The 14191-nt window shown below is 41.9% G+C and overlaps 2 protein-coding genes across 2 annotated transcripts; both read left to right on the forward strand.

Annotated features, from left to right (window-relative positions):
• Window positions 1–1228: 1228 nt before the first annotated feature.
• On the forward strand, window positions 1229–2678 carry MRGPRX4 (MAS related GPR family member X4). Its single transcript, XM_003818221.6, has one exon. The coding sequence runs from the start codon at window positions 1655–1657 to the stop codon at window positions 2621–2623; it is 969 nt and encodes a 322-aa protein (XP_003818269.4). The 5' UTR covers window positions 1229–1654; the 3' UTR covers window positions 2624–2678.
• A 5363-nt stretch (window positions 2679–8041) lies between these two features.
• LOC103786048 (glycolipid transfer protein-like) lies at window positions 8042–13431 on the forward strand. The gene has a single exon (XM_055094217.2). It carries the CDS (start codon window positions 10860–10862, stop codon window positions 11805–11807), a length of 948 nt encoding a protein of 315 aa, XP_054950192.1. The 5' UTR covers window positions 8042–10859; the 3' UTR covers window positions 11808–13431.
• The last annotated feature ends 760 nt before the right edge of the window (window positions 13432–14191 follow it).

The raw sequence follows: 14191 nt of genomic DNA on the forward strand, positions 1-14191 counted from the left end.
ACCTCTGATAGGCAAAAAGGAACTCCTGAATTTATTCCTAAATGGCATTCACTCACCTCTATTTTGTTCCCTCTTTGATTTGCCTCTCCTTCTCTATGTGGAGTTTGCTTAGGTCAGTTTTTTTTCAATCCACAATTTTGGCTGCCAACTTGGATTTAACTTGAGAATCACTCCTCTGCTTTACTCCCTCTAACATGTATAATCCACACAGGGTGGCGCTGGGTATAAAGGGCTGCTCCAAGACTGGATTGTGAGTCAGACCTGCTGGACTCAAATTCATACTATGTAATACATAACCCCTGGGACAAATAATTCCCTTTCGTTGTGCTCCAATTGCATTATCTGCCATATGGGAATAATACCAATTCTTACCTCCTAGGCTCTTCAGGTGATTAAAAGAGACAATACCTTACAAACTCTCAATCAGCTGCTGTTATTCTCCCAGATTAGACCTAATTCTCATTCTCCAGTTGAAATCTGCATGAATCTCTCTCTTTACACTCCAAGCCCTACACATCGCCTATTTCCCCTCACGGACGCCTCTCATACAAATGTTTGCATCAATAAAGAAATGCTACCAAAGATCTCCTGAAAGAGAGAACGAAAAAGGTTTACATTGTGTATACCCAGCAGAACACTTAGTAGTCCCCCATAGATATTTCCACACTTCAATTACCTCCGTCAGTTACACTCAGACCTCATCTTCACTTACTCTTTCCTCTGTTCTATTGCTGAGTAATTCAGATAAGACCCACACCCTACCCAAACACTGTGTACAAAAATGCTTCTAGGTGTTCAGCAAAGCCACACTGAGTCTTCATTTCAAAGGCGCATCAGTTGTCAATTTCAAGTTTTGGGCACACATCAAGAATTCTTCTCAACACAGATACAGCTTTCCACAAATAGAATTCTGATGAATTAAATTTTCTTCATTCAGTTATATGTGTGTGTTCTAATACCTTACATTGTGCTTTCATCTTTATTTTCCATTTCATCCAAATCTACCAGTACCATTAGTCTCATGCATGCATTCATTCATTGAATGAATGTATATGAAAAGCACAGTGTGCTGCTCATGGAAATAGGCACTGGGAGTATAAAATGTAAAATGTAATCCTGTCTGCAATGACTGACACACTGAGTTATTTCTCACCCACCAGGCCCAGCCATTTTCACACTTATCCTAGCAAAGTTCACATTTTCCTCTGGTTCATAATGCATGGTCTTCCTTCCTGTCCATGGATGACCAGTCCTAGTCACGAGTGTGTCACAACCACCTCTTTGTGTATCTGAATTCCTCCACCTGAAAGAAAATTTCAGACCCAGGATAGATTAATCATCGGGTCCACAGCCCTGGCCAGATGAGTGGGGGTGTTTTCATCCTAATGTTATTCCCATGTCAGCACAGAACTTGTGTGGCAGTAGAGAAAGAGGTCAGGCTTCAGAGTCAGCAAGAACTGGATTTCAAACTGGATTTGAGGACCCCCACCTTTGGTAAGTGACTGACTTATTATCTGCGAGCCTCTGTTTCTCTCTTCTTTAAATGAGGACAGTAAATCCCATACGGCAGGGTGGTGGGGAGAATCAGAGATGATACAGCTGGTGATCACATCTGGTTTGTGTTCCCAGGGGCACCAGACTAGGGTTTCTGAGCATGGATCCAACCGTCCCAGTCTTGGGTACAGAACTGACACCAATCAACGGACGTGGGGAGACTCCTTGCTACAATCAGACCCTGAGCTTCACGGTGCTGACGTGCATCATTTCCCTTGTCGGACTGACAGGAAACGCGGTTGTGCTCTGGCTCCTGGGCTGCCGCATGCGCAGGAACGCTGTCTCCATCTACATCCTCAACCTGGCCGCGGCCGACTTCCTCTTCCTCAGCTTCCAGATTATACGTTCGCCATTACGCCTCATCAATATCAGCCATCTCATCCGCAAAATCCTCGTTTCTGTGATGACCTTTCCCTACTTTACAGGCCTGAGTATGCTGAGCGCCATCAGCACCGAGCGCTGCCTGTCTGTTCTGTGGCCCATCTGGTACCGCTGCCGCCGCCCCACACACCTGTCAGCGGTCGTGTGTGTCCTGCTCTGGGGCCTGTCCCTGCTGTTTAGTATGCTGGAGTGGAGGTTCTGTGACTTCCTGTTTAGTGGTGCTGATTCTAGTTGGTGTGAAACGTCAGATTTCATTACAATCGCGTGGCTGGTTTTTTTATGTGTGGTTCTCTGTGGGTCCAGCCTGGTCCTGCTGGTCAGGATCCTCTGTGGATCCCGGAAGATGCCGCTGACCAGGCTGTACGTGACCATCCTGCTCACAGTGCTGGTCTTCCTCCTCTGCGGCCTGCCCTTCGGCATTCTGGGGGCCCTAATTTACAGGATGCACCTGAATTTGGAAGTCTTATATTGTCATGTTTATCTGGTTTGCATGTCCCTGTCCTCTCTAAACAGTAGTGCCAACCCCATCATTTACTTCTTCGTGGGCTCCTTTAGGCAGCGTCAAAATAGGCAGAACCTGAAGCTGGTTCTCCAGAGGGCTCTGCAGGACACGCCTGAGGTGGATAAAGGTGAAGGGCAGCTTCCTGAGGAAAGCCTGGAGCTGTCGGGAAGCAGATTGGGGCCATGAGGAAGAGCCTCTGCCCTGTCAGTCAGACGGGACTTTGAGAGCAACACTGTCCTGCCACCCTTGACAATTACATGCGTTTTTCTTAGCGTTGTGCCTCAGAAATGTCTCAGTGGTAACTCAAGGTCTTCAAATAAATGTTTATCTAACCTGACAGTTGCAGTTTTCACCCATGGAAAGCATTAGTCTGACAGTACAATGTTTGGATTCTCCTTGATATTACCAATACATTTTCCCTGTTATCTTGCACTGAATCTTTCCTACTGAACACTTTTTCTGCACTTTTCATTGTAATAAAAGGAGTTGCTGTCCACAACCCTAAAACTCTTCTTTATACTTGTTTCCTACCTGATAGTATCAAAAAGGAAGATTCCTTATTAATCTGTCAGACTATGTTCCCCTGAAAATCATGTTCCCTTCTATGACTGGAGGCATTACTGCAGTTGGAAGCTCAATTCTTAATAAGTGAGTTCTGCTACCTCTAAATTCCATTGAATTCTCAGATATAAAGCAAAATAATGACCTTAGAGAGAGATTCTCCCTTCATAAAAACAGTCTTAGAAATTGGTTTTATGAATAGCCCTCTCCTGTCATTTGTCCACACATGGTCACACGTTGGCTTTGGTTTCTAGTAAAGACAATCGTGGCCCCTTCCCCTTGAGAACTGGTAAGTGCTTATTTAGCTCTTCCTGGACTAACGGACCAGTGAGGAGCCTATAAATACACCCCACCAGTTCCATTTTGGCCACTGGAAATTAAAATTGGTTTCAAACTGGAAATTATCTTGAAAACCATTTATTATTCATTTACAGAGTCTTTAAGTTGTAGGAGAATTCTTCATACTTTCAGGTTTTGTACAAATTGTTCTGGCTGTAACTTTCAGTTAGTTTTACGGCTGTTAACATAAGAAGCAAAACTGAAAACATCTGACTTTTCCATGCTAATGTCAATTATAGTATCCGGATAATAACTTACAGTTGGTACAGAATTCTGATACATGCTGTGACATACATGAACACGGAAACGTTGTGCTAAGGAAAATATGCCAGATGCCAAAGAACAATATTGTAAGGTCAAATTCTATGAGGTATCCAAACTAGGAAATTCGTGAACACAGAAAATAAATTAGGAGGATCCTGGTGCTGGATGATGGAGAGAATGTGTAGCCATTATTTAATGAGCACAGACTTTCTGTGTGGAATAATGCAAAGTTCTTAAAAGGGACAGTGGTAACGGTTACGACTTATTGTGAATGCACTTAATGACATTGAATTGTACAAATAAAATGGTGAAAGTTGTAAAATGTATGTTATGTGCATTTTACCACAATTAAAAACATTTAATTATAAAAACAGGATCAGTACAAAATTCAGGACTATTCTCCACCAGTGGTTATCCCTTCAACAGATAGCTCAAGCAGACAGAAGAGACCACCAAGAGAAGATGTGACATCACAGCAGGGTCTGTGCTGATCATAGACAGTGAGGCTGCCCCTCAGATTAACCCTCACTGAGGGGAGCTGACACATGGATTTTGAGTATACAGGAGACAGTACAAAGTAGCTATGAAAGCAATAAAGAGGTCTATAACAATAAACAGGTGTATAGTTTTCAATTTGTCCAACCAAATTTATTGGTGGCTCGTATCACATTGTTCACAATGTTGAACTCAGGTCCCCTGAGTGCAGATCCATTGCTCTTCCAGGCTCAGCACTCTGCTGATGCTGAATCCTATCTGTCCACCCTCGATTTCCAAATGCCATAGTAGGACATAGCTGTAGGTAAGGGTTTCCTACAGGTTGGAGGAAGCAGGAAGGCAGTGTTTGCAGCCAATGCTCCACGAAAGGAGCTTTGATGTGATGTCTTTAGTTCAGACTGAGGGTTATTGAGAGAGCCCATTCTGGGAGTCTGTGATATCAATTGAACAGTTCTGGTCAAAGATGTTGTTTATCATGAGGAATTCTGTAGAGAATTTTCACCTGGCAATTGAATCAAATAATGTTGGTTCTCACCTGGGACACTGCTTATTTTGACGTTAGTGACTCTTTTTTTTTTGACAGAAGAAAATTTCAATTTTATGAAAGCTTAGATTCTGTCCCTGAAGCCCATTCTGAACTCACTTGGCCTCACACATTGCTCCACTACAGCAGTTATAACAGTGTATTTCAATTGTTTGTCCTCACATCTTTCTCTTCAACTGCACTCTGAGGTCTTTAAGAGCAGAGAACATGTCTTTGAATTTCTAGTGCAACAGACTAGGTGTGGAATTTAGAAGAGTATCAGTAACTATTTTTCTCAAGCAGCTTCCACCTGAAAATCACAGGTTTGTCCAGCATCTTGAAAAGGCTGGCTCAGTCACCAGATCTCACTGGAACTCCTACAGGCATCTCCCACTCAACAGAGTGTCCTCTGCAGTTGGTTTTTCTGAGAAGAACGGTTGCCCTTCATTGCAGGTCTGCTCACTGCCTCTGGGAAGAAGAATGGAGGGGATGTGGGAGTCTGCTCGTGAGCTGCCTTCTTTCCCAGGCCAATGATATCATTTCCTCTCGGTTCTATGTCGAGGAAGAGCATGCAAGACATCCAGGAGTGTTCTCCAGAAAGTGAGAAATGATATAAAAGTCTCTAATGGCACTTTTTGGGAGCTGCCATTCATGACTATTATGTAGGCATGAATTCAACAAACATTCGAACCTAATTCATCAAGCACTGTGCTAATTCTACATAAAAGCAAACACCTTTCAAATAAGCCTCTCACTAATACATTCCATCTCTATAACCAATCCTTTCCACTCCATGAAGAAAATAAATTGATTGATGCTGAGCAAATGCTGAGCCTTTGTGGCCATTCACTGATGCTCTAGTATACCTGGGCTCAAGGGCACTGAGTCATCAGCCTCACAAGAATCAATTGGATCTGTTTCCTGTCCTGCTTCTGCCAATTAGGCTTGTCAATATAATTACCTAATTTATCAAAATACACCACAAATCAATGAAATACGAGTATGAAAGAAGAATTGTGGTTTCCATACAAACTAATGTGAATGCTTAAAGGGACAATACATGCAGGTTCCAAAATTGTTGTTAGTTTAATAGGTGTGAGCCTGCCAACTCTATCAGATTAAACAAAAATGAACAATATTGAACAATATCCTCAGAGAGAATGCTATGCATCTGATGCTAAGATCTACACTTAAACTAATCCACACTGCAAATCATAGACAATGATTGATAGATATGCTTTCAGCAAGATAGAGTAGAATTCTATTTGCTGAACCCTACACAAAGGAGTGTTCTGTAGTCTAGTTCTATTATAGTGAATGAATTCTAGGTAAAAATGAAATATTCATGTTACAAACATATCCTTTTTTATGAATACTGATTAACAGACATTTTCAGTTAACCTATCCACTTGCATTCCTGAATATATCATTAAGTGGGCTTTTCATAACAGTATCTCTCACTTATTCTACTGTTTATTGTATAAATACATACTGAGCATCTTCTATTCTCTAACTTGCATGCCAGACACTTAGGAGTCAAAGTAAACACACCTACATTCACAGAGCGCACAGCCTGTGAAGGAAGGACACTAGTGCAGGAAAGACTGCCTCCCAGTGTGACACATGCTATCCAAGAGTTGTACTTGTGGCTCAAGGGTGCTCAGAGGAGAGGTTATCTAAAAATTCCAAGTTATCTTGCTGCCATCCTGAAGAGGAATGCCAAACCCAAGCACCCAGCTGAAGCAGGACAATAGGATTTTAATAAATTAGAGAATGTTCACCAGGTGGCTGCTCATGCAGGACAACAATCTCAGCAACGGTTTTATAATTGATGACATCAAAAGATTAATAGGCTGAATCTTACAACAGCCCTCAGTCAATAGTCCAACATCACACCAATGCACAATTCCTGAAAAGATTGTTAAGAGACCCTGCAGGTGCTTAGGTCACAGGCATTGCAGAACTATCTACCACAATTACCCTGTGTTCCAGCAGTACAAGCCCTTGCCTCCAGGCAAAACCAAATCAGCATCTAGAAATCCCAGGATAGGTAGGGAAGCAGAACGTGCAAGTGCGAGATGCGAAGAACACCTGACCTATTTCAGGGATTTGGGATTCTCAAGCTGACTGCATGGCCAACGTGGGTCACATGCTCATTCCAGGCAAGCCAAACAGATAGTGAGGTTACGGGATTGTCCCAGTCTGAAACTGTGCCACTTGTGCATTTGTGCTCAGGTATCTCTTTTCAGAATATGTATGTAAAGTGTGACTTTACCATAACCATGGACTGGAGATAACTACTGTTGTGATCCTGGCAGCCTGAGAAATTCACGTATCTACAGAGTGACTATAATCACAGTAAGCATATGTTCTTCTCACCTATGTGGCAGTGACCTAGAATCTGAAGAGACTGCTGTGATGCTTGTTCTGTATGACAGTGTGGTATCAGTTGGGCACCATTATCGTCAATGTACCAATACTGACTATGATGGCATTTGTTTCCTGTTATCTAACAACAACAGTAGAGTATAGAAGAAGAAATCTCAATGCTCATGCCCATCATATTGGTCCAATTGTTCCAAAACTTTGCAGGATGCAAACACAAGGAAGGAGAGCAGAGACAGAGCAGATCTCATTCCTGAGTGTGTATGTAGAAGTGAGTGGATCATGGAAGGCTTCGTGTAATAGGTAGAATTTTAACTGATGACTACAATTTACCCAGCATTATTATTATAATAATACCATCCTTAAATTCTGCCAATCACCTCAATTTTTGTATTGGGAAAGCAGAGATAAATAGGATCTGGACAGATGGAAATGGGAGAAGAGATAATTTACAGTGGCATTGTTAATAAAAGCATAGAGTTTTTTAGGGAATGGTGAATAATTCATTGATGAGTTTTATTCCTTGTGTCACCCCATGTATTTGGTCATGGTGGCAAGATCCCTGTTAAATAGAAGGAAAGATACGGGATTTTTCAGACAAACAAATACTGAGAGAATTTGCCACTACCAAGACAGCACTACAAGAACTGCTAAAAGGAGCTCTAAATCAGGAAATAAAACATCAAAATACAACCTCCTTAAAGCCTAAATCTTACAGGGCCTATAAAACAATAACACAATGAAAAAAAAAAAACAATGTATTAACACAACAACTAGCATGATGAATAGAATAGTATCACACATCTCAATACTAATGTTGAATGTAAATGGCCTAAATGTTCCACATAAAGGATACAGAATGTCAGAATGGATAAGAATTCAGCAAACAAGTATCTGCTGTCTTCAAGAGATTCACCTAACACATAAGGACTCACATAAACTTAAGGTAAAGGGTTGGTAAAAGATATACCATGCAAATATATACCAAAAGTGAGCAGGAGTAACTATTCTTATATCAGACAAAAGAACACAGACCTTAGCAGCCTCCACATTCTATTTTTTTTTTCTTCCTTATTAAGTTGTAAACTTTCACCTTTACTTAGAGGGAGCACTCTATCACTTCTCTTTGGCATATCTGAATTGCCAGCACCCCTACTTCTAATGCTTTGGAGCCATTAATAAGTAAAATAAAGTTTACTTGAACACAAGCACTGTGATACCACAACAACTGATCTAGCAACTGAGAGGGCTACTAAGTAACAAATGGATGGATAGGGTACACAGCATGGATATGCTAGGCAAAGGGGTGAATCACATCCCAGGAAGGACAGAGCAGGACCACAAGAGATTTCATCACACTATTCAAAGTGGTACATAATTTTAAACATATGAATTATTTATTTCTGGAATTACCGAATGGAGAAAATCTGCTTACCTTTTAAAAACAAACAACTCTTCATTTCATTGATTTTTTTCTTTTGTTTTTCTAGTCTTCTTTTCACTTATTTCTGCTCTGATCTTTATTATTTCCTTCCTTCTACTAATTTTGCAAAGTATACATCTGATAAAGGATTAGCATCAAATATTTAAGAGACTCCAACAACTCAATAGCAATAAAACAAATGAACCAGTGAAAAAGTGGGCAAAAGAACTGAATAGATATTTCTGAAAAGAAGACTCAAAAATGACCAATAGATATAAGAAAAAATGTGCAATGTAACTAATCATCAGGGAAACGCAAATCAAAACCACAATGAGATATCATTTCTCCAGTTAGAATGGCTACTATCAAAAATACAAAAGATGACAAGTATTGTAGAGGATGTGGAGAAAAGAGAACCCTCATACACTGTTGGTGGGAATGTATTTTAGTACAGCCATTAGGGAAAACAGTATGGAAGTTCCTCAAAATATTAAAAATAGAACGACCATATATTCAGAAATCCTGCTCCTGGGTTGATATCCAAGGGAAATGAAATCAGTATATTGAAAAGATATCTGCATCCCCATGTTTCTTGCAGCACTATTTACAATGGCCAAGATATGGAATTAACCTAAGTGTCCATCAACAGATAAACTGATGAAGAAAATGCGGTACATATTCACAATGGAATACTATTTAGCCTTAAAAAAGAATGAAATTCTATCATTTCTAGTGACTTGGGCAAGCCAGAGGACATTCTGTTAAGTGAAATATGCAAGGCACAGGAAGAAAAATAGTGCATGATCTCACTCATATGTAGAATCTAAACGAGGTGATCTCACAGAAATTGAGAGTAAAATGGTGGTTGCCATAGGCTGGGTAGGTTAGGTGAAAGGGGAGATGAGTAGACGCTGGTCAAGGGATATGTAATTACATTTAGATGGGAGGAACATCCTGGGTTGATATCCAAGGGAAATGAAATCAGTATATTGAAAAAATATACTGATTTTTTTTTTTTTGAGACAGAGTCTTGATCTGTTACCCAGGCTGGAGTGCAGTGATGCAATCTCAGCTCATTGCAAACTCTGCCTCCTGGGTTCAAGTGATTCTCCTGGTTCAGCCTCCTGAGTAGCTGGGATTACAGGCACCCACCACCACAGCCAGCTAATTTTTGTATTTTTAGTGGAGATGGGGTTCATCACATTGGCTAGGCTGATCTCAAACTCCTGACCTCAGGTGATCGCCCACCTCGGCCTCCCAAAGTTCTGGGATTACAAGCGTGAGCCACCACGCCCAGCCTGGAGGAACAATTTTAAGAGATCTATTATACAGCATGGTGACTGTAGCTGATGATAATATATTGTGTTCTGAAAAATGCAGAGTGGGTAAGTGTTCTCACCACAAAAATACCATATGAGGTAATATATTTGTTATTTAGCTAAATTTATACCACAACGTCTATGTACTTCAGCATCACATTGTACAGGATAGATCCATACAATTTGAACTGTCCAAAAACTTTTTTAATTTAATTGCTGAGGAATATTTCCTTGTATGGATACAGTAAGCTTTGTGTCATTATTCTTGGTGAAAATACATTTGCTTTGTTTCCATTTTAGCTATTAAATAAAGCTGCTATTAACATTTGTGTTCAAACTTTTAAGTGAACATCCTTATCCACTCTCTTGGATACATTCCAAAGATAAATTGCTGGGTGATATGGTAAGTGTATATTTAACTTTTTAAGAAAATTAAAACAGTTTTGTAGAGTACTATACCATTTTACTTCTCCACTGGCAATGTATAGAAGATCCACTTTCTCCAAATCCTTGCCAATATTTGAAACTATGAGTATTTTTTTACTTTAACCTTCTAAGAGCTGTATACTGCTGTATCATCATGTTTTCCTCTGAGACCTCTCTCCTGGTCTTGTAGATGGGGTCTTTTTCTCCCTGTGTCTTCACAGGGTCTTCCCTCTGTATGTCTGTGTCCTAATCTCTTCTTCTCATAGGGACATCAGTCATGTTGGATTAAGGCTCACTCTAATGAACTCCTTTTAACTTAACTAGCTCTCTGAAGACCTCCTTCCCCAAAATACTCATATTTTGAGATACTGGGGCTAAGTACTTCAACATATGAATATTAGAGGGACACAATTCAGCCCATAACAAGGTCTTTTTAAAATATTTTTTCAGCATTGAAGAATATTTCTGAATATTTTAAATAGATTCTAATTCAAATGACATTATTTTTTAAATGACAAGTAGCTTAATTTGGCTACAGCATGAGGCACAAGAAGGGCAGTGATAGAAGATAAGGCTTTAATTTTTTAATATTCATACCAAATGGAAATAAATAACAAATTTCATGAAGTAGAGGGAGGAAGAATAAGGATATATTATATGTGCTGAGCTCTTTACAGTTTATAAGGGATGTCCATTAAGCCACTCCTTAATACTGATAAATTAAAAATAGAAATATGTTTATATTCAGAGCTCATAATTTTAAAAAGTAAGAATAAAAAGGGTAGCAAAGGGAAGCCTCTGGAGAACAGATTTAGGGAGTCTTTCACTTTGTATGTACTACGTTGTCATTTGGAATTAAAATACACACATAGATGCATTATCACTGTGATCATGAAAACATACCAAAAAAAGGGCTGTGACTGCCCCGGCGCTGACGGCGGCGGCGGGGGGTGCGGTGTGGACGCCCGCGGTGCCGGCTGGGGCATCACCGCGGGCCTCGACCCCGAAATGGCTCTGCTGGCCGAACACCTGCTGAAGCCGTTGCCCGCGGACAAGCAGATCGAGACTGGGCCCTTCCTCGAGGCGGTGTCCCACCTGCCGCCCTTCTTCGATTGCCTTGGGTCGCCAGTGTTTACTCCCATCAAGGCAGACATAAGCAGCAACATCACAAAAATCAAAGCTGTGTACGACACCAACCCAGCCAAGTTCCGGACCCTGCAGAACATCCTGGAGGTGGAGAAAGAAATGTATGGAGCAGAGCGGCCCGAAGTAGGGGCCACGCTGGCGCTGATGTGGCTGAAAAGAGGCCTCCGCTTCATCCAGGTCTTCCTCCAGAGCATCTGCAACGAGGAGCGGGACGAGAACCACCCCAACCTCATTCGCGTCAACGCCACCAAGGCCTACGAAATGGCCCTCATGAAGTACCACGGCTGGATCGTGCAGATCTTCCAGGCAGCACTGCACGCAGCCTCCTGTAAGTCCGACTTGCTGAAAGCGCTCTCCAAGGGGCAGAATGTGACGGAGGAGGAGTGCCTGGAGAAGATCCGCCTCTTCCTAGTCAACTACATGGCGACCATCGATGTCATCTACGAGACGTACACCCAGATGAACGCTGAGCTTAACTACAAGGTGTAAGCATGCCCACCGCTGGACACGCCCCCGACTCGTGGCCACACGGAGAAACGGCAAACCAGAATCACTGTGAATCAAGTCGGTGAGCTGCCCCTGGTCTGCATCGCCCAGAGCAGCCCAGGGGCCTGCCAGAGTCTGCAGGGGACAGCCCTCGTTTTTTAAGTCTTATTTTTTTTTTATTTTTTATTTTTTGGTCTATTCTAAAGGACCAGTAAATAATGATCTTACTTCCAAATCTCCTTGGAATTTCACGACAGCACAGACTGACTTTATACCTTGTTTTCAGGGTGGTAAAAATCGATTAACACTTCTAATGAGTCAAGTCCTAGGCTTTTTTGGTTTTGTTTTGTCGCCAACAAGGAACACGGCTCTGGGTGAATGGTGTCATCCACCTCGCTTTAAAAATAAGCACATGATGGCCGGGCGCCGTGGCTCACGCCTGTAATCCCAGCACTCTGGGAGGCCGAGGTGGGCGGACCACCTGAGGTTGGGAGTTTGAGGCCAGCCTGGCCAACATGGTGAAACCCCATCTCTACTAAAAATATTAAAAATTAGCCAGGCGTGGTGGTGCGCGCCGGTAGTTCCAGCTACCCAGGAGGCTGAGGCAGGAGAATCACTTGAACCCGGGGGGTGGAGGTTGCAGTGAGCTGAGATGGCACCATTGCACTCCAGCCTGGGCAACAAGAGCAAAACTCCGTCTCAAAAAAAAAAAAAAAGCGGCAGGTGGATCACTTGAGGTCAGGGTTTGAGATCAGCCTGACCAACATGGTGAAACCCTGTCTCCACTAAAAATAAAAAATTAGCCAGGCACGGTAGCGCATGCCTGTAATCCCATCTTCTTGGGAGGCTGAGGCAGGAGAATCACTAAAACCCGGGAGGTGGAGGTTACAGTAGCCGAGATCGCGCCACTGCATCCCAGCCTGGGCAACAAGAGCGAAACTCCGGCTCAAAAAAAAAAGCACGTGACCTTATGAGACTCTCGCTGTATTGCTATTTTGGTTATTTTAAGGACTATAAAGAGCTTGATTTGAAATTATGCAGGGCCCCTATGTGGGATTTTTTTAAAAAGCAAACTGGTGTGTATTCTCATGTGTTTTGCACAGCCCAGCCTCACAGCAATATTATAAACCCTGCTCTTTCTGTCTCGCTAAACAGGGTTTTTTGTTTGTTTTCATTTTTCTGGTTGTTTTTGTTATTATTGTTTTACAGCTGAAACCAACCAGCAAGTCTTTGATGACCAAGAGGCATTTCTTTCAAAGCTATAGGGCACAAACAATTGACCATAGAAGACTGTTTGCATTCTTCTGCAGAATTATTTCCTTCAGGGACAGATTTTCCAACCTAAGAAACTACCTACTGTGTGTATTCTCTTGATGGGGAGAGATGAACCCTTCAGCTGCTAAGATCCAAGAAAATGCCTCACTGCCTTAACCTTAACTGTTCTTCCTGGCGCTAAAAAGAGCTGTATTTTTTAAAGTGCTGGGGCAAACAAAGCAACCCCAAAAGAGTTGATGTGTGTTTTAAAAGAAAAAACCCAATGAGGAGCAACTGGAGATTTTTATGCAGAAACTAAATAATCCTTAATAAATAAATCTCTATTTTGGAATCACACACAAAAAAAAGAAAACATACCAAAAAAAGTAGAATCAGGCCATTGTAAGTATTGAATGGCCCTATGATCCACTTTATTCTTTAGTTATAAAGCTCCACAATGCAAGCTCTCATTGCTTGATGGTACTACCTAGGCTTGCAGTTGGCAATTAAGGGTCCAGAACAGCAATTACTTACAGGGAGGTGAACCAGAAAGGATGGAATGAGAGAGGCTAATGTGTTATGGAAATGGGGTAGAGGCTAAGAAACATCTCAGTGAGAAATCTTGCCTCAAATGCCTCTGGTCTCTAATTTTTCTGTAGTTCTTGTGCAGGAAATCACAAGATGTCCAGCAACTTGATAAGCCTGGCTTAGTCATCAACTTTCACTTCTGCTCCTGAAGGCATCTCCACAATTAGAGAACATAGAAAAATCCTCAGGTAGAAAAGAAATCATATTAAAAAGACACTGTAAACACATAGTGTTTTGTTTTGTTTTGTTTTGTGACGGAGTCTCACTCTATTGCCCAGGCTGGAGTGCAGTGGCGTGATCTCAGCTCACTGCAACCTCCACCTCCCGGGTTCCAGCAATTCTCCTGTCTCAGCCTCCCGAGTAGCTGGGACTATAGGTGCACACCACCATGCCAGCTAATTTTTGTATTCTTAGTAGAGACGGGGTTTCACCATATTGGTCAGGCTGGTCTCAAACTCCTGACCTCAGGTGATCCACCTGCCTCGGGTTCCCAAAGTGCTGGGATTACAGGCATGAGCCACCATGCGCAACCGTAAACACATATT

The sequence above is a fragment of the Pan paniscus genome, chromosome 9 (genome assembly GCF_029289425.2).
Source record: "Pan paniscus chromosome 9, NHGRI_mPanPan1-v2.0_pri, whole genome shotgun sequence".
NCBI classification, from domain to species: Eukaryota; Metazoa; Chordata; class Mammalia; order Primates; family Hominidae; genus Pan; species Pan paniscus.

What these genes read in the sequence shown, in the direction of transcription:
- LOC103786048 (XM_055094217.2), top strand. Translation starts at nt 10,860, where the DNA reads ATGTCCATTAAGCCACTCCTTAATACTGATAAATTAAAAATAGAAATA.
- MRGPRX4 (XM_003818221.6), top strand. Translation starts at nt 1,655, where the DNA reads ATGGATCCAACCGTCCCAGTCTTGGGTACAGAACTGACACCAATCAAC.